General features: G+C 49.9%; 1 protein-coding gene across 2 annotated transcripts; it reads left to right on the forward strand.

The window, feature by feature from the left end:
* Positions 1 to 1138: 1138 nt before the first annotated feature.
* Positions 1139 to 19721, forward strand: CFAP263 (cilia and flagella associated protein 263). Of its 2 annotated transcripts, XM_084861284.1 has the most exons (9): positions 1139 to 1322; positions 3598 to 3724; positions 5357 to 5518; positions 7418 to 7573; positions 8766 to 8846; positions 10922 to 11077; positions 14416 to 14523; positions 17783 to 17938; positions 19559 to 19721. In XM_084861284.1, exons 1-9 carry the CDS (start codon positions 1228 to 1230, stop codon positions 19688 to 19690), a joined length of 1173 nt encoding a protein of 390 aa, XP_084717410.1. In that variant the 5' UTR covers positions 1139 to 1227; the 3' UTR covers positions 19691 to 19721. The 2 variants fall into 2 exon arrangements, with proteins under 2 accessions (XP_084717410.1, XP_084717411.1); XM_084861285.1 differs by lacking the exon at positions 14416 to 14523.
* Positions 19722 to 19925: the final 204 nt, after the last annotated feature.

Below are 19925 nucleotides of genomic sequence, written 5' to 3' on the forward strand. Positions count from 1 at the left end.
AGGCCCATGCTCTCAGGTGGCGACGAGCTGATTTAGGAACTGTTTCCATCACTTCACTGGAAACTCCTTGGGGGTGAGCGTGGTGTGCTCCAGGAGGTCCCCAAGCTGCTCGGGACACTCCGGTGCCTAGTTAAGGGTCTCTTGAATGTATGTATATTAAATGTATATGTATTCATTTCATAATCAGCCAGGTGTTGTTGTTTTTTCTTCCTTTCAGAAATGCAGGATGCTGGTACCTAAGAGAAAGTGCTAGAAGCACCAGGTGGTGAGCAGAGGAGAAGCCTCCCAGGGAGGTAGAGGAAGGAAAACACGCCGGCAAACGGGTTTCACTTCCTGTGTCTGCTTCCTCGTTTGGAGAAGAAAGAGAGTGATGGATATTATCACAAGGCCACTGCCAAGGTGGCAAGGGCACAGGAAGCGCTGGAGAACCAGTCGTTACTATTATTATCGTTTTTAAAAATTATTGTTGTGGTCTAGCCGGTGTGGCTCAGTGGATAGAGCGTGGGCCTGCAGACTGAAAGGTCCCAGGTTCGATGCCGGTCAGGGGCATGGACCTTGGTTGCGGGCACATCCCCATTGGGAGGCATGCAGGAGGCAGCGGATGGATGTTTCTCTCTCATCGATGTTTCTAACTCTCTATCCCTCTCTCTTCCTCTCTGTGAAAAAACCAATAAAATATATTTTTAACAAACAAACAATTATTGTTGAAGAAGTAAAAGCTAACGCGCTTACGTGCCTGGTCTAGGACAAAGACCTCTACCGAGCGTGAAGCTTTTCTCCTAAATCTTATTCACGTGCCTGGGCTGTGAGTTATGGAACTACAGCGAATGAAAAACCATGTATTCCAAGTGATGTGGGGAAAATATAGAACTCTTCTGTATATTTCTTTTTAGAACATTGATTTTTAGATGTTTATTTTTTTGTAAGTTATATATTTTATAATACATTAGTATATATATATGTATGTATTTCTTCAAAATTAGGGTGTTCATGCTAAAACAATGCCAATAAAATTCACATTAAAACTAAAATAAAAAAAGGACAGCGTGGAGAGGGGCGGGAGGCGGGGCGGGGCCTCTGGAAGCCACGCCCCTCCGTGCCCGCGTCCCCGTCGCCAGGCAACGCACTGCCTGGCTGCAGCCGGAGCGACGCGCAGCCGCCAGCACCGGGCTCTCGGGCTTGGCCACACCTGGCGTTGGCAAGGGCAAGGGCCGCTTCGTGAGCGCGATGGCTGACGATGACACCGAGACGACCGCCAGCGAGTTCGGGGAGGAAAACCATCTGCCTATCATCCAGCTGTTCAGCCTGGTCGAAGAGCTCAGGTATGGGGGGGCTCCCCCGCTGGCTCCCGGGGCGGCCCCTCCTCCCCGTGTGGCCGTGGACCCCGGCGGACGGTCAGGTCCGCCTGGATCGCTGAGACAGTGAGACCCCCCACAACGGGGGGAAATACTCGCCTTTGCCTCTCAGTGCTGCGTGCCCGCCGCCACCGACCTCACAAGCCATGGATGGAGCCAGAACCACGTGGAGGTGTGGGGGTGCGGGGCCAGGGGAGCCAGAGCCTCAGCCTGGGGGTCTGCCTGGTGCCAAAATGCATGCTCAGCCCAGCCTCTGCTCGGCGGGGGCAGGCTGGACCAGGCGGCCTCCAAGCACCTTGCCAATGCCAGGGATCTGTGATAAAAGGGAAGCGGCAGCTGATATCGTTAGTCTGAGTCAAGTTATGCCTGGATCTATCCTATAAGCATGGAGATGAACAACAAAGAGTGACTGGCCCTGTATTCCGTATTTTTAAAAATATATATTTTATTGATTTTTTTTACAGAGAGGAAGAGAGAGGGATAGAGAGTCAGAAACATCGATGAGAGAGAATCATCAATCAGCTGCCTCTTGCACCGCCCCCCACTGGGGATGTGCCTGAACCAAGGTACATGCCCTTGATCTGAATCGAACCTGGGACCTTTCAGTCCGCAGGCCGACGCTCTATTCATTGAGCCAAACCGATTTCAACAGTATTCTGTATTTTTAGCAGTCTGTTTTATACCTACTATAAAAGGTAAACTGGATAGCAAGATTCCACGGTGCAGTAGAGGTAATTGTACAACTTATTGGTTGCATACAGAACATCCTGGGTCTGGCCCACACAGGTGTTCTGCCCTGCATCTATAACCAGTTTAGGTTTGCACTGAGGTATGACTACTAATAGCTCTTTTTATTATTTTTTTAAAAATATATTTGATTGATTTTTTACAGAGAGGAAGAGAGAGGGATAGAGAGCTAGAAACATCGATGAGAGAGAATCATCGATCAGCTGCCTCCTGCACACCCCCCACTGGGGATGTGCCCGCAACCAAGGTACATGCCCTTGACAGGAATCAAACCCAGGACCTTTCAGTCCGCAGGATGATGTTCTATCCACTGAGCCAAACTGGTTTTGGCTCTTTTTATTTTTTTATTAATATATTTTTTGTTGATTTCAGAGAGGGAGAGGCATCAATGATGAGAGAGAATCATTGATAGGCTGCCTCCTGCAGGCCCCCTACTGAGAATGGAGCCTGCAACCCGGGCATGTGCCCTTGACCCTTCAGCCCCCAGGCAGGGACTCTCTCCACCGAGCCAAACCTGCTGAGGCACTAATAGCTCTTATTTTTTCAGTGCCTATTCTGTGCCAAGTAATTTGCATATATGACCTTATAGAATAATGGTGCGGTAACTCCCGAGGTGGGTGAGGAAGCAAAGACAGAGGTTAAGCCACTTTCCAAAGGCCACGCAGCTGGTCCGTGGTCACGCTGGGATTTGTCCACCCTGCAGTGGGAATGTGACATAGTAGTCTAAAAAAGAAAGACACTTTGATTTATTGGGTTTTCATTGAGCCGTTTCCACTAATCTTAAAATTCAGCCAAACAGAAATGAACTCAATAACATAGGAAAATGTCAAAGCTGTTCTCTCTCTGATGTAAACATGGGCATACACGTGTGTTATATGTATGTATGCTACATGTATATGTATCTATGAAGTGAAGAAGCAAAGAGTCATATTCCTGGCTTATACAGGATAAACCAGGTTTGTCCTCTCTAGTTGTTTAAAGCTTCTCCATCATTTATGATGCATTTCCAGTGGTTATTTCATCTGTTGGTTGCTGGAAAGGAAAAAAAAAAAAAAAAAAAAACCTGAAAAATTAAAATCAAAGGAAACATCTAAAGATTCTGGAACGTGACTTCCAGAATGAATGAATTCAGAAGGAATTTCACAAATGGGATAGAAGATGCTTGGAGATGACACTTGTAGCTTCATCTCTGCCACAATCTTCAACGTAATATGATTGATTTGAATTCTGTGGTTCCTTAGACGTGTTAAAAAAAACATATCAACTGCATAAATAGGCCTTATTATGTGCCAAGCATGTATGCTTTACATTCAATTGGCTTTACCTTCCTTACTGCAACCTAAGAGGTAGGTTCTGTTCTTATTCCCATTTTACAGGTGAGGAAACGGAGGCACTACGAGGTTAAGTATCTTGTAGAAGGTAAGTGTTAAATACTATTTATTTGGTGTTGACCTACCTACTAACAGAACTCACTCAGGTGCACTCTGTCTTGCAGCTATGGAAACTCTGCTCTCAAAACTGAGACAGAGATGTTTCAGAAATATTTAAATAAACTGGAATCCAAGGAACAGCGAATGCTGCGGTTGTCTGAAATTAAAATGTCAGGATCGGAGTTCGCACAGGTACACAGCTGAAGAGTTGTTTTGTTCAGTTTGTCCCCTTCGATGTGAGCGGTATTAGCGCACCTGCCTTTGGCCAAGTGACATAGGACTTTGTTCCTGTTCTTTGATTCTTTCTTCCTTCTCAGGGTTTCTCTGTCAAGTCAGTGTGAAGAGAATCAGGTTTAATTAATAGTGGATTGACTCTCCCAGAATCGTTTTTTCCCCCAAAATCTTTTTTTTAAAATATATATTTTATTGATTTTTATAGAGAGAAAGGGAGAGGGATAGAGAGTTAGAAATATCCACGAGAGAGGCAAAACCAGTTTGGCTCAGTGGATAGAGCGTCAGCCTGTGGACTGAAAGGTCCTAGGTTCGATTCCGGTCAATTGCATGTATGTTGGTTACGGGCACATCTCCAGAAGTGGGTGTGCAGGAGGTGACTGATGGATGTTTCTCTCTCATCGATGTTTCTAACTCTCTCTTCCTCTCTGTAAAAAATCAATAAAAATATATTTGAAAAAAGAAAAAATAAAAGAAACATCCATGAGAGAGAAACATGGATCAGCTGCCTCCTGCACACCTCCCACTGGGGATGTGCCCGCAACCAAGGTACATGCCCTTGACTGGAATCGAACCTGGGACCCTTCAGTCCACAGGCCGACGCTCTATTCATGAGCCAAACCAGTTGGGGCTCTCAGAACATCTTATTTTGTTTGAAATAGTTCCCTCAAGTTGGGAGATTCAAAATGTTTACAAGGCCCTGCCAGGCACTGAAAGAGGTGAGGTGGGCCTGTGTGGGTTCTGGAAGGTTCCTTCCTCGTCTGCGAGGCCCAGCCAGGTGGCCTGGGGTTGTCAAGAGTAGCTGACTTTTCCTGAGAAGCTGGAAATCTGAATTATTTTGGTAGTTTCCTGATTTTTCAAGTGTGGGTAATTATTTTGTATATATATATATATATATATATATATATATATATATAATTGATTTAAGAGAGAAAGGGAGAGAGAGAAGAACACATTAATGATGAGAGAGCATCACTGATCATCTGCCTCCTGCACACCCAGGCATGCACCCTTGACTGGGGATTGAACCGTGACCTCCTGGTTCGTGAGTCAATGCTCAACCACTGAGCCATGTTGGCTGGGCTATTTAATTTTTTTTTTTAATTAAAAATTGTGTGTAAGCCTATCCTTTGAGAGCCAAACAATCCCATCTTGAGGTCCACCTATTTCCTGGGCCACCTGCATGTGAACTGTGGCTCAAATGCATAGGAGATCCAACATTTTTGTCCCTCTGTGTGTTTTTGCTGACTGCTGTGGCGCCCCCCTCCCCCCAATCCAATTTCTCTTCTGTGTTCAGCTTAGGAAGCTCTGAGCTCCGGGCTCCCCCTGGCACAGACCTGAATATCAGTCCAGGGCAGGTTCACCGTCTCTCGATCCCGGAGGCACTCGCCCTGATTTATTTTCAGTTCATGGTCAAGCTTAGGCCTCGGGTTGGCTGGGGACATAGGGGTCCCCTCCGGCCTAATAGCCAGAAACCCTCTCGCTTTGAGTTTGTTCTCTCTGGCCGGTCTGAGAGGTCACGTCGATGCCCGCCCGAAGCTGCCCTGTGGCCAGTCCCTTCCTGACAGAGGCTTTGTCTTCCTGGGGGTGTAGCTGCGGAGCAGGCGGAAGTCCAAGTCCCGCTCGGGCACCGACCGGCTGACCACCCTCAGCGTGGACCAGAAGTGCGACCTCGTGCGGAAGGAGCTGGAAGACACCAAGGAGGAGATCAGGCACCTGCGGGCCAACGCCGAGCGGGACCTGCAGCATCACGAGGTAACCCTTCCTCCCTGTGGGGGGGGCGGGGCCCACCTGGGTCCGTCCATCTGTCCGTCCGTCCGTCCGTCCGTCTTACAGGAAGGACCTATGGGACGTTCAAGTGAGTGTTTGTGCTTTGAGAGAAATACAAGTAGATTGAGACAAATTGAGGCCCAACTTTTTTTTTTTTTTTTTGTCTCTATGGACATGATGGATTAGGTTAATTTTATTTTATTTTGTAAAAATGCTTTTACTGACCTAACTGGTTTGGCTCAGTGGATAGTGTCGGCCTGAAGACTGAAGGGTCCCAGGTTCAATTCCGGTCAAGGGCACGTACCTTGGTTGTGGGCACATCCCCAGTAGGGGGCGTGTAGGAGGCAGCTGATCAGTGTTTCTCATCGATGTTTCTAACTCTTTATCCCTCTCTATTCCTCTCTGTAAAAAAAAAAAAAAAAAAAAAAAAAAAATCAATAAAATATATTTAAAAAAATAAAATAAACAACCATAACCATAATAGTCACAAATACCCTTAAAAATGTACACTCATTTCTTTTTTAAAAAAATATATATTTTATTGTTTTTATTACAGAGAGGAAGGGAGAGGAATAGAGAGCTAGAAACCTCGATGAGAGAGAAACATCAACCAGCTGCCTCCTGCACCCACCCCACAGGGGATGAGCCCGCAACCAAGGTACATGGCCTTGACCGGAATCGAACCCGGGACTCTTCAGTCCGCAGGCCAACGCTCTATCCACTGAGCCAAACCAGTTTCGGCTATACTCATTTCTTAATAATACAAGGGGGTTGAGGTTTAAGTCAGTGAGTTGGTTGAAAAATCCCTAAGTCTCCCTTCCTTATGCAACATGCATGACTGTGGGCCGTGTCTTGTTGGAGACCAACAAGGCCAGTTTCCCTCCAGAGAAGATTATAGATATATATTTTATAGATATGAAAATATGTATCTACAAAGGCTCTGTTGTTGTTTGCCGCCTTATTATGTTTCCTATTCACATTTTTATTTTTATTTATTTATTTATTTATTTAATATATTTTATTGATTTTTTTACAGAGAGGAAGGGAGAGAGATAGAGAGCTAGAAACATCGATGAGAGAGAAACATCGACCAGCTGCCTCCTGCACATCTCCCACTGGGGATGTACCCACAACCAAGGTACATGCCCTTGACCGGAATCGAACCCGGGACCCTTCAGTCAGCAGACCGACGCTCTACCACTGAGCCAAACCGGTTTTGGCCTATTCACTTTTTAAAAAATATATTTTTTTTATTGAATTTTTACAGAGAGAAAGGGAGAAGGATAGAGAGTTAGAAACATCGATGAGAGAGAAACATTGATCAGCTGCCTCCAGCACCCCCCCCCCCCACTGGGGATGTGCCCACAACCAAGGTATATGCCCTTGACTGGAATCGAACTGGGGACCTTTCAGTCCACAGGCCGACGCTCTATCCACTGAGCCAAACCGGATTCAGCCCTATTCACTTTTTGAGGCATGCTTTTACATACCGTATTTTCCGGCGTATAAGACGGCTTTTGAAACGAGAAAAAGTCAACCGAAAATCGGGGGCAAAAGACCAAAATTGCACAAAAATTACCTGCAGGTCTTGACGGGAAAGTAAGTCTTTTCTTTGAAGTGGGGGGTAGTCTTATACAGCGAATATAGGCCTAAACCTATGTTTTAACTGTAAAATTAAGGGGTCGTCTTATACACCGGAAAATACGGATAATAGCATTCACGCAGTCACATCTGCCTCTTCAGGGAATCGTTCTAAGACTAAAGGAACTCAGTATATCGGGCACAAAGAGGCCTGCGGAGGTGGTTTCCTCAGAGGGAGACTCCTTGGGAACTTTTGCAAACTCTGTCCTCTCTCTGTGCTGACCCCCCCCCCCCTTCCCCCAGGCCATCATTGAGGAAGCTGAGATTCGGATGGATGAAGTCCAGAAAGCAATGCAAGAGTTTGAAAAGGATATTCTGAAAACCATATCCAAGAAGAAAGGGAGCATTCTGGCCACTCAGAAAATGCTGAAGTACATCGAGGACGCGAACCGCCGGCGGGTGAGTGGGTGGGAGGTGCCTGGCGCTCCGAAAGGGAGAAGAGAGTCATTGAATGAGGACGTGAAGAGGAGGGGCGGGGGCAGCCCCCCTGCACGTGGTCCCCCATCAGCGCTGCTACATGTGAGGGGTTTTTTTTGTTTTTTTTTAATATTATGTCCTTTTTCTTTCTTTTTTTAAATATATTTTATTGATTTTTTACAGAGAGGAAGAGAGATGGATAGAGAGTTTGAAACATCGATGAGAGAGAACCATCGATCAGCTGCCTCTTGCACACCCCCCACTGGGGATGTGCCCGCAACCAAGGTACATGCCCCTGACCGGAGTCGAACCTAGGACCCTTCAGTCTGCGGGCTGATGCTCTATCCACTGAGCCAAACCGGTTTCGGCCATGTGAGGGTTTTTTGAGTCCATCTCCCCTTGCATTGCTTTGTTGCAGTGTGTTGTTGTTGTTTTTATCTAAATATATTTTATTGATTTTATTTTATTTTTTTTACAGAGAAGAAGAGAGGGATAGAGAATTAGAAACATCGATGAGAGAGAAACATCCATCAGCTGCCTCCTGCACACGCCCTACTGGGGATGTGCTCGCAACCAAAGGTACATGCCCTTGACTGGAATCGAACCCAGGACCTTTTAGTCCGCAGGCTGATGCTCTATCCACTGAGCCAAACCGGTTCCAGCGATGTGTGTGTTTTATAATGCAGATTTACACAGGCTGCATCCATCAGGCAGGGCGAATATCAATAGTTTCTCAGATGGATGACTTATTTTTACCGTTGCTATTTGTTTCAAGATCTGATATGTTTCCTCCCTCCCTCCCTCCCTCTCTCCCTCCCTCCCCCTCTTCCTTCCTTCCATCACCACCCGAGGACATGCACTGAAGTTAGAGAGAGAGGAAGGGAGGGAGAAACATTGATGTGAGCGAGAAACATTGATTGGTTGCCTCCTGTATGTGCCCCAACCAGGGATCGAACCCAGAACCCGGGTATGTGCCCTGACCGGGAATTAAAGACCAAGAAACCTCTCCTTCTCGGTGATGAAGGAAATGCTATAGCAACACCAGCTTTCGTAGATGTCCCAGGACCTTAAAATAAGTGACTGATTGTTAGGGCTCAAGGTTTGATGTGTAGCCTCAGACTTACCGAGAGGGAAGAGGAAGAGATGTGGGTTAAAATTCGCTTTTATTTTCCAGGATAATATAAAGGACAAATTACGCTTGAAAAACGTTTCTCTCAAAGTCATGAGGAAAAAGCTGCTGTTACAGCTGAGGCAGGTACGTGGCTGCTTCTGCTCTTTCAGTGGCTGTGGTTTGTGTCCTAATTCCCGGAATTGGCAGATGTGATGGAAGTCGAGGATCTCGAGATGGAGAGATAATCTTGGATTATCTGAGAAGGTTCCATGCAATCACATGCGTCCGAGTGAGGAGGAGAGAAGATGTGATAACAGAAGCAGAGGTCAGAGTGATGTGCTTTTTGAATTTTTTTAAATTTTATTTTACTGACTTCAGAGAGGAAAGAAGAGGGAGAATGAGAGAAACATCAATGGTGTGGGAATCATGGATCGGCTGCCTCCTGCACGCCCCCCACTGGGGATTGAGCCTGCAACCCAAGCATGTGCCCTTGACCGGGAATTGAACCGGTGACCTCTTGGTTCATAGGTCATTGCTCAACCACGGAGCCAAGTAAGCCGGGCTGAGGTATTTTAAAGAGGGAAAAAAAAAAATTATTGATTTTTAGAGAGAGGAAGGGGGAAAGAGGGGGGGGGTCAGTTTGTTGGTCCACTTATTTTTGCATTCATTGCTTGATTTGTGTATGTGCCCTGACCGGGGCTCAATCCCCACAACCATGGCATATCAGGACGATGCTCTAAGACAGAGCTCTGAAGGCAGAGGGAGGCAGGCAGGCAGGTCCCTCTAGCAGCTGGCAACAGCGAGGGAGCAGTCTCCCCAGGGGCCTCCGGAAGGAATGAGGCCCTGCCCACACCTTGATTCCGGCCCAGAGAACTGTCTCGGGCTCTGACCTCCTGAGCTGCGAGGTGGTGGATTTGTGTTGTTGGATAGGCCGCTGAGTCTGTGGTTACTTGTTACAGCAGCCACGGGGAACTAATACAGCTGGGAACTCTGTAGACAGAGTTGGCTTGAATCTAAAAGGCCCAGCGTCGTACTTGTTTGTTTTTTAAAAAATATATTTTATTGAGTTTTTACAGAGAGGAAGAGAGAGGGATAGAAACCTAGAAACATCGATGAGCGAGAGACATCGATTAGCTGCCTCTTGCACACCCCCTACTGGGGATGTGCCCGCAACCAAGGTACACGCCCTTGACTGGAATCGAACCCGGGACCCTTCAGTCCGCAGGCCGACGCTCTATCCACTGAGCCACACCGGTCTTGGCCAGCGTCGTACCTGTGGCTGCTTTTGGGGGATGTGGCCCGGGTGGCACGGTGGTCGTGTTCCTTGGTGAGTCCTGGGGCGGCTGACCTAACGGCAGGAAGGCGGACGTGCAGAGGGTCCCCGGGGCGTGATGACAGGGCTGCGTCCTCTCCTCGCCCCGTGGGCTCATTGTTAGCTTGAACCCGGGCACCGATGGCACGCAGGTCAGAGGTGGCCCCGGACAGGGACACAGCATCGGGCAGCAGAATTAACACGTCCGGGGACCAGTGCTTGATGGACTTGGGGTCTGGGACGGCACAGAGTGACTGAGGACACACGCAAGCTCCTCTCCGTCAATCCCCAACATTTCTGCAGTGTCCCCGCCCCCCCCCCCCCCCCAGGAAAGGATCACGTGAAGAATAGTTCACATGCCGAAACCGGTTTGGCTCAATGGATAGAGCGTCGGCTTGGGGACTAAAGGGTCCCGGGTTCGATTCTGGTCAAGGGCATGTACCTTGGTTGCCGGCATATCCCCAGTAGGGGGTGTGCAAGAGGCAGCTGATCGATGACTCTCTCATCGATGTTTCTAACTCTCTATCTCTCTCCCTTCCTCTCTGTACAAAATCAATAAGATATATTAAAAAAAAAAAAAAAAAGAATAGTTCACATGATCTATCTCGCCCGAGTCTGGCCTTCGTAGCCGGACCCGGAGCCCTGGGCCTCCACACCGCACCTGTCCGTGAACCCTCACCCAGAATGCACTGTGAGGCCAGGGGGTGGCCCAATACACTCAGATCTCTGCCCCCAGGGCCCGGTGCCCCGCCCGGCCCCACGCAGACCCGCAGGCTGTGTTGGATGAATGACCATGAATGACCGGAAGATGCCCGGCTTCCAGAATCTCCCCCGGAGTCGCGGGGTGTGGGCCACACGCTCGGAAGTCCCTCCCTCAGGTCCCTCCGCCCTCTCCTCCGGCCCGCAGAAGGAAGAGGTGGGCGAGGCCCTCCACGACGTGGATTTCCAGCAGCTGAAGATCGAGAACGCCCAGTTCCTGGAGACGATCGAGGCCAGGAACCAGGAGCTGATCCGGCTGAAGATGGCGTCCGGGACCACCCTGCAGATCCTCAACTCGTACAAAGTAGGTCCACCCCGGTGCCCAGGCCCCTGCCACAGGGCGGCGGCCCCGGGCTCCACGGCCGCTTCCTATGGGCCTCCCGCTGCTCCCCGGCTTCTCCTGCAGCACCCCGATGTTCTCACAGCCCTGGCTGTGCATTCGACCACCCCAGGAGCTTCTACTTTAAAAAAAAAAAAAAAAGGTTTTTTTTTTATTGATTTGAGAGAGAGGAAGGGAGAGGGAAAGAGGGATGGAAACGTCAATGATGAGAGAGCATCAGTGATCGGCTGCCTCCTGCACGCCCCACACCGGGGATACAGCCCCCAACCTGAGCAAGTGCCCTGACAGAGAATTTGAACCATGACCTCCTGGTTCATAGGTCAACGCTCAACCACTGAGCCACACCAGCCGGGCGCTTCTACTTTTTAAAAAAGATATAAGGACACCCTAGTCTCACCCCGACCAATTGAATTAGGGGGCGAGGGCCATGCATCTTTATTTATTTTATTTTTTTAACGCCCCAGATGATTTTATGCACAGTGCGTTCTGAGAGCTAACCACACTGAGGGCCCTGTTTTGCTTAGGCATATAAAAAGCATTCCCTGCTGCCGAAACCGGTTTGGCTCAATGGATAGAGCGTCGGCTTGGGGACTGAAAGGTCCCGGGTTTGATTCCGGTCAAGGGCATGTACCTTGGTTGCGGGCATATCCCCAGTAGGGGGTGTGCAAGAGGCAGCTGATCAATGACTCTCTCTCATCGATGTTTCTAACTCTATCTCTCTCCCTTCCTCTCTGTACAAAATCAATAAAATATATTAAAAAAATAAATAAAAAGCATTCCCTGCTTATAAACCCTGCGAAGGAAAACCATCTTAGCTATAAATCAGAACGCTGCTAAGTAAGTCCTCACCCACACCGAACCCTTTTCGAAGAAAAGGAGGCGCTATTAATAACTAAGCAGGGCCATAGGCGTGAGCTAGGCCTGTCCCCAGCAGGCTGGGCTGGGGTCACCCCGCTAGCAGCCAGCCAAGGTGGCGGTCAGCCAACCGTGGGCCCTTGGGCCCGGCCCATGAACCTCTGAGCCAGGAATGGCTGTCACGGAACATGTGCAGTCTGTTTGGTAGAGAACACCGCCTTTGGAACCCAATGAGGCAAAACCAGTTTCTCCCCCAGTGACGCCATTCTTCCCCTTAGTGGACCTGCAGTCCAAATGATTGCACTTCATTCCGACACTGGAAGTCTTATCAATAAAACATTTGTGGAGAATTGTTTCCCCCCCCCCTCTTGTTCATATAAGTAACTATATAGCATCCTCAGTGTTGCCTCTGGGGCTGCAAAACTTAAAATATTTACTGTCTGTCTGGGCCCAGGTAGTAGCTGTGGCTACGGGTGCCGGTAGCTCACATACGGGCATCATGTGGCCCACACGTATGTGAATTGGGCCCGGCCAGCGTAACTCAGTGGTTGAGTGTCGACCTATGAATCAGGAGGTCGCAGTTGGATCCCTGGCCAGGGCACATGCCTGGGTTGTGGACTCGATCCCCAGTGGGGGTGGGTGGGTGCAGGAGGCAGCCGATCAATGATGCTCTCTCATCATTGATGTTTCTATGTCTCTCTCCCTTCCTTTCTGAAATCAGTAAAAATATACACCGAGTGGCCAGATTATTATGAGCTCTGAACGCATTATAATCTGGCCACAAAGTGTGTATTCTATATAATAAAAGGCTAATATGCAAATTGTCCCTTCGACCAGGAGTTCGATCAGCAGGCAGGCCGGCCAACCACCCATATCGCCTCCCCTTGGCCAGGCTGGCCAGACCCCAGCCATGCATGAATTCTTGCAACAGGCCTCATAATATATATATATATATATATATATATATATATATATATATATATATATATATATATATTATTAGGCTTTTAGAGATCATAATAACCTGGCCACTCAGTGTTGGAATGTGTTCAGACTAGGCTGATGCTCGTCCAGGATTTTCCTTTCTCGGATGAAAAACCAGAGGCCCAGAGAGGCAGGGTAATTGCCAGGTTCAGACAGCAAGTCTGCGGCCCGCTGCGACTCCCGGCCCAGCGCCTGAACCACCTGAACACGCGTCTTCCCCCGGCCCCCAGGTGTGTAGGCAGCACGGTGCCAGCATTCTCAAACTCGGTCACCCAGGACGGTGTCGTAACCGTGGCTTGGACCTTATCTCGTCCATAGTTAGCTTATCTGATCCCTGCTGTTTGGAGCAGGAGCCCTTCTCTGGACTCCCAGGCCCTGCTCCAGCTCACATCACGTCATCACGCCGGCCCTCGATCTTATCCTGCTCCCGCCCAGCTGCACAGCACAGGGCCTGTCTGATCTCCTGGGGAAAGGCCAGGGCTCTGGAGCAGAACTTCTGGTTTATAAGATGACCCTGGCCGCCCGTGGGGACGTGTCTAAACACACAGCTTGGGTGGTTGGCATCTCGGAACCCGGGCAGCAGGGACAAGGGCTGCGGTGGCCGGAACAGGAGCCGTGTCAGTCCGAACCCCAGGGCCCACTTTCCTGGTGACAGATGATAGGCAGCAGATGACGGAGCCCCTCCCAGGAGCTCTGCAGTGGGCACAGCGAGGGGCGGAGGGAGAAGCTGGCCCCCTCCCTCCGAGGCCCTGAGCTTACCTCCCAGCAGGCAGGCAAGCTGTGTGTGGTGAGGACTTCACGTCCTGGAGGTGGGTCTGTGTGCCTCGGGGCTCCGGCCGGTCCGTGCTGTACCCCCAGCACCAAGGGCACACGGCACCGTGGCTCGAAGGGCCTCTACAGAGTGACCGAGGTCCCTCCAGCAGGTGGGGTCCCTCTGCCTGGACTGCAGGGATCGGGCCCAAACCAGCACTTGGACATCCCTCTGCAAAGTTGCGATCGGCACAGGGTGTGGAACGCAAATGCTAGTGTGCAGGAAACCAGATTCAGGGCTGACAGGGCCCCAGCAACCACCTAACCCACAGCCAAAGGTGGAATGGCCAGGCCCCCCACCCTGGGCTCCCTCCTCTCTGGTTTCCGGTGTGTCACCCCAGAACCTCCGCTGCCAAGTCACTGCAGCTCGGCAGCTCCTGCGCTGAGCGTCTGCCCCCTGGTGGTCAGTGTGGTCGGACGGGACACTTGTAAGTTGGGTCTCAGCAGCTCGCCCCCTGCAGGTGAGGATAAGACGCCCAGGCTCTCTCCTCCCCGCCACCCAGACACCAGGATGCTGAAAACCTGGGCGTGTGGGAAGGGCAGGGCACGGTCCCAGGGCCCTGCTTCCCGCCGGCTCACAAAGAGCCGCCTGTCCTCGGTGGAGCTCCCCGGGGTCGGCTTTGCTCAGGGCGGGCCGTGCTGCTCTCTTTCAGACCAGGCTGCAACGAGCCATAGAGATGTCCATCAACCTGGTAAAGGAGATCCAGCAGAGACACGAGTTGCTTGAAAAAATTGAGAGAGAAACCCTGCAAGTAGAAGGGGTAAGAGCGGGATCAGTGTGCCACGTCTGGTGTTTGCAAGGGCCTGAGTCATCGTCCACCAGGATCCAAGCCACCCAGCCCTGACCGGTTTGGCTCAGTGGGCAGAGCGTCGGCCTGCGGACTGAAGGGTCCCAGGTTTGATCCCGGTCAAAACTATGTACCTTGGTTGTGGGCACATCCCCGGTGGGGGGTGTGCAAGAGACAGCTGGTCGATGTTTCTCTCTCATCGCCTTTCTATCTCTCTATCTCTCTTCCTTCCTCTCTGTAAAAAAATCAATAAAATATATATATATATATTTAAATACACACACACATAACTGTATGTGTATATATTATATATATATATATATATATATATATATTGGGTCGGCAACTAAGTAATTGCGGATTTTTAAAAGAAAATCAAAGACAATTTTTTCATGGAACTAAATAACTTTATTCTGTAATGTATTGCCCATTTTGATCAATGACCTTTTGCCATCTTTCAGGCAGCATCATAATCCCACGTTCAAAAAACTTCTGGTTTTTATTAGCAAAAAACTGAATCAGGTACGATTTGACATCATCATCATTATTGAAATTTTTACCATTCAAGGAGTTTTGTAAAGATCGAAACAAAAAGTAATCAGATGGTGCAAGGTCAGGACTATATGGTGGATGTGGCAAAACATCCCAACCAAGCTCCATTAATTTTTGCCGAGTGACCAAAGATGTATGTGGCCTTGCATTGTCATGATGGAATACAACACCTTTTCAATTTGTCAATTCGGGCCGCTTTTCTTCAACTGCATTGTTTAATTTCGTTAGTTGTTCAATGTAGACATCAGAATTGATCATTCGGTTGAGTGGTAAGAGTTCAAAGTAGACAATTCCTTTGTAATCCCACCAAACTGATAACAAAACCTTCTTTTGATGAATATCAGCTTTTGATGTTGTTTGAGTTGGTTCACCTGGCCTGCTCCACGATCTTTTCCACTTGATATTGTTGTAAACAACCCATTTTTCATCGCCAGTTATCAGTCGTTTTAAAAATGGATCATTTTCATTACGTTTCTTTAGCAAATCGCAGCTGCTAATGCGTTGCGTTAACTGTGATTCTTTCAGTTCGTGAGGAACCCATGTATCGAGTTTTTGAACATAGCCAAGTTGTTTTAAGTGATTTTCAATGCATGTATGTGATACATGAAGCTTCTCTGCAATCTCACGTGTTGTACTGTGACAGTCCGAATTGATTATTGCTTTGATTAGGGCGTCATCAACTTCAACTGGACGACCAGAGCGTTTTTCATCTTTGAGTGAAAAATCACCAGAACGAAATTTGGCAAACCAATTTTGACACTGCCATTCTTTTAAGGCTTTGTCACCATAAACAGCACATAACTTTTTATGAGCTTGTGATGCGTTTTTGCCTTTGCGGAAATAAAAAAGCAAAATATGACGAAAATGTTCCTTTTGATTTTCCATTTTTCAACGAACACCAAACGAAAACTACAAAACAGATCAAAAAACTTTTTTTACTGATTAACAGCTGAATAGCCAACTATCAAATAACAAAATGTGTTTTACATTTGTACTACGTCTGCAAACCTAAAAATTCAACTGAAGCCATATATGTGTGAAACCCGCAATTACTTAGCTGCCGACCCAATATATTTTTTTTTTTTTTATTGATTTTTTACAGAGAGGAAGGGAGATAGCTAGAAACGGCGATGAGAGAGAAACATCGACCAGATGTCTCTTGCACACCCCCCACCGGGGATGTGCCCGCACATGCCCTTGACCAGAATCGAACCCGGGACCTTTCAGTCCGCAGACTGACGCTCTACCACTGAGCCAAACCGGTTTCGGCAAAACATATATATTTTTTAAAAACCCAAGCCACCTAGATTTTTTTTATTCTTAATCCTCACTGGAGGATATGTTTTCCATTGACTTCTAGAGAGAGTAGAAGGGAGAGAGAGAGATAGAAACACTGATGAGAGAGACATACACACATCGATCGGTTGCTTCCCACGCGCCTGCCCCTACCAGGCCTGGGGAACCTGCAACAGAGGTACACGCCCTTGACCGGGAATCGAACCTGTGTCGACCCTTCGGTCCTCAGGCTGACGCTCCAACCACTGAGCCACACCAGCCAGGACAAGCCACCTTGAGTTTTGTCTAGAAAAGGTGACACCATAAAAAAAATAAAACTATCCCTGGGCTGTCAAAGGAGAAAGTGGTACCTGGAGGTTTGCAGTCTAACAGCGCGGCCTTCCGCTGCTGGCTTAGGGTCTAGAGTCAGCTCACAAGGTAGACATTGTGTAGAGTCCAAACAATCCTCAAGAATTCCTTCAATGCCCCATAAAGTAAGACATTGAAAGTGTTGCATGTACAACCTTGCAAAAAAATATAACATGCTTGCAATGATGTAACTCAGTGGTCGGCAAACTCATTTAGTCATCAGAGCCAAATATGAAAAGGACAATGATGGACATTCCTTTGGAGAGCCACGTTTTTTAAACTTAGACTTCTTCTAACGCCACTTCTTCAACCTAGACTCGCCCAGGCCGTGGTGTTTTGTGGAAGAGCCACACTCAAGGGGCCAAAGAGCCACAGGTGGCTGGTGAGCCGCCGTTTGCCGACCACGGATGTAACTGATATGGAATCGAGCACACTGACACCCAGAGGCAGTGCCCGTGGGAAGGAGAGGGAGCCCGTCAGGCACCTGACCCTCACCCAGCACAGTGGCTGCGTGGACGGCAGACCTGACCTCCGTCCTGGGCTCTCTCCGGGCCCTGCGGTCACTGAGAAGATGTGGCAGCACCCACATTGTGATTCAGCACGCTCTGTGTTTTGTGACACCTCCCCCCCCCCCCCCCCCCCGACCACCACCACCACAGACACACACACTCCTTTGAAAATGTGAACATTGCCGAAACCGGTTTGGCTCAATGGATAGAGCGTCGGCTTGGGGACTGAAGGGACCCAGGTTCGATTCCGGTCAAGGGCATGTACCTTGGTTGTGGGCACATCCCCAGTGGGGGGGTGTGCAAGCGGCAGCTGATCGATGACTCTCTCTCATCGATGTTTCTAACTCTCTATCTCTCTCCCTTCCTCTCTGTACAAAATCAATAAAATATATTTAAAAAAAAAAAAAGAAAGAAAATGTGAACATTTTTTTCAGAACTACAATAGCTGCAGCCGGGGAGAGAGGGGGGCCAGCTAGTCCCCGGGGACGGGGGCGGCAGGGAGCCGGTGACTCCGTCCTTCCCCCCAGGACCGGGCCAGGGCCGAGGCCGTGAACAAGAGGCTGCGGAAGCAGATGGCCGAGTTCCGGGCGCCGCCCGTGATGATGTACGTCCGGGAGAAGATCTTCAACGGGGAGCTGGAGAAGACCATCCGCGTGTGGGAGCGCAAAGTGGAGATCGCCGAGGTGGAGTCCCCCCCCCCCCACGCCCCGGGGAGGCCCCGGGTGGGCAGGCTTCCTTGCCCTCCTCGTTTTTTGTCTGCGACTTTGTTTGTTTGAATATATTTTACTGATTTTGTACAGAGAGGAAGGGAGAGAGATAGAAACATCGATGAGAGAGAGTCATCCATCAGCTGCCTCTTGCACACCCCCTACTGGGGATATGCCCGCAACCAAGGTACATGCCCTTGACAGGAATCCAACCCGGAACCCTTCAGTGTGGGCTGCGACCGGGCTGAGCAGAGCCCTGGAGGGTGGCCCCGGTGCCCCCGGGGCGTGGCGTGGCGACCCAGGGGCCCGTGGGAGGGTCGTCTGAAGCGGCGGTCGCCAATCTCTCAGACCTCATGGAGCACCAGTGAGTTCTCCCTCTATCCATTGAGCCAAACCGGTTTCGGCTGCGACTTAGTTTTTGAGCTAATGATGCTTGGACACGTAACATCTGAGAGGAGTCTCCACAGCTTTTTGAGCCTTATATTGAAACAAAGGATGACTTCATTTTAAAAAAAATAATAATTTTTATTATTTTATTGATTTCAGAGAGGAAGACAGAGGGAGAGAGAGAAACATCAATAATGAGAGAATCCTTGATCGGCTGCCTCCTGCACGCCCCCTACTGGGCATCGAGCACGAAACCCAGGGGTGGGAATCGAGCCTGGACCTTCTGGTTCCTCGATGACGCTCAGTCTGCAGCCTGGCCGGGGTCAGGCTGGGCTCCCTCAGGGAGCGTGCAGGAGGCAGCCGCTCCCTGATTCTCTCGTCCTCGATGTCTCTCTCTCTCTCCCTCTCCCTTCCTCTCTGAAATCAATAAAAACTTGATGGGGAAAAACAAACAAACCATTTTCTAAAAGACATAGAGGGCCGAAACCGGTTTGGCTCAGTGGATAGATAGACCATCGGCCTGTGAACTGAAAGGTCCCGGGTTCGATTCCGGTCAAGGGCATGTACTTAGTTGCGGGCACATCCCCAGTACGGGGTGTGCAAGAGGCAGCTGATCGATGATTCTCTCTCATCGATGTTTCTGACTCTCTATCCCTCTCTCTTCCTCTCTCTAAAAAATCAATAAAATATATTAAATAAATAAATAAATTAATTAAATAAATAAAAGACATAGAGGACAGCAGCGCTTTCACACACACCCCCTCCCCCCCGGCCCCACTTCCCACCGCAGGAAGTAAACTGGGGTCCAGCCCCGGGCCCACCAGACCTGAAGCTGAGAAGTAGCAGAGGGTCCCATGGGAACCTGCAGCTTCTTTGCCCACCAGAAACAAGCTCTGTAGAGCAGCGGTTGCCAATGGGTGGCCCTCGGAAAGGGGAGAAGGGAGAGGGGAGAGGGGAGAGGGGAGGGGGGAGGGGGGAGGGGGGAAGGGGGAGGGGGGAGGGGGGAGGGGGGAGGGGAAGAGGGAGAGCTCACTGGTGCTCCGTGAGGTCCGAGAGATTGGCGACCGCCGCTTCGGACGACCCTCCCGCGGGCCCCTGGGTCGCCCCGCCCCGCCCTGTGGGCCCCGGGGCCACCCTCCAGGCCGTGCTCTGCCCGGTCACAGCCCGCATCTCCAGAGTGACCTCTCCCCTCTCCCGTTCCCCCCGCAGATGTCCTTGAAGGGCTACCGCAAGGACTGGAACAAGATGAAGGCCTCCAACGAGCAGCTGCAGCTCATCAGCCCCCCCGGGAAGGAGCCGGAGGGGGCCCGTGGGCTGTGGGACCAGAGAGCAATCCATTAAAAGCACCAGCTCCCTTCCCGTCACCGGGCTCCTCTCTCTGTTCCCCGGGCCGGCCGGTCCCCGACTCTCCAGCCCGGCCCACAGCCACCTCCCCGGCCCGGCCCGGCCCCTGGAAGCGCCGACACGGAAAGAACCACAGGGCACTCGCGGTTTGGCTCGGTAGCCGCCTTTAGTTCAGAGCACAGGTGACGGTGCCGGGAGCAGGTGGCGGTGAGACGGGGGGGGGGGGGGGGGG

The sequence above is a fragment of the Pipistrellus hanaki genome (genome assembly GCF_964339955.1).
Source record: "Pipistrellus hanaki genome assembly, chromosome: 15".
NCBI lineage: Eukaryota > Metazoa > Chordata > Mammalia > Chiroptera > Vespertilionidae > Pipistrellus > Pipistrellus hanaki.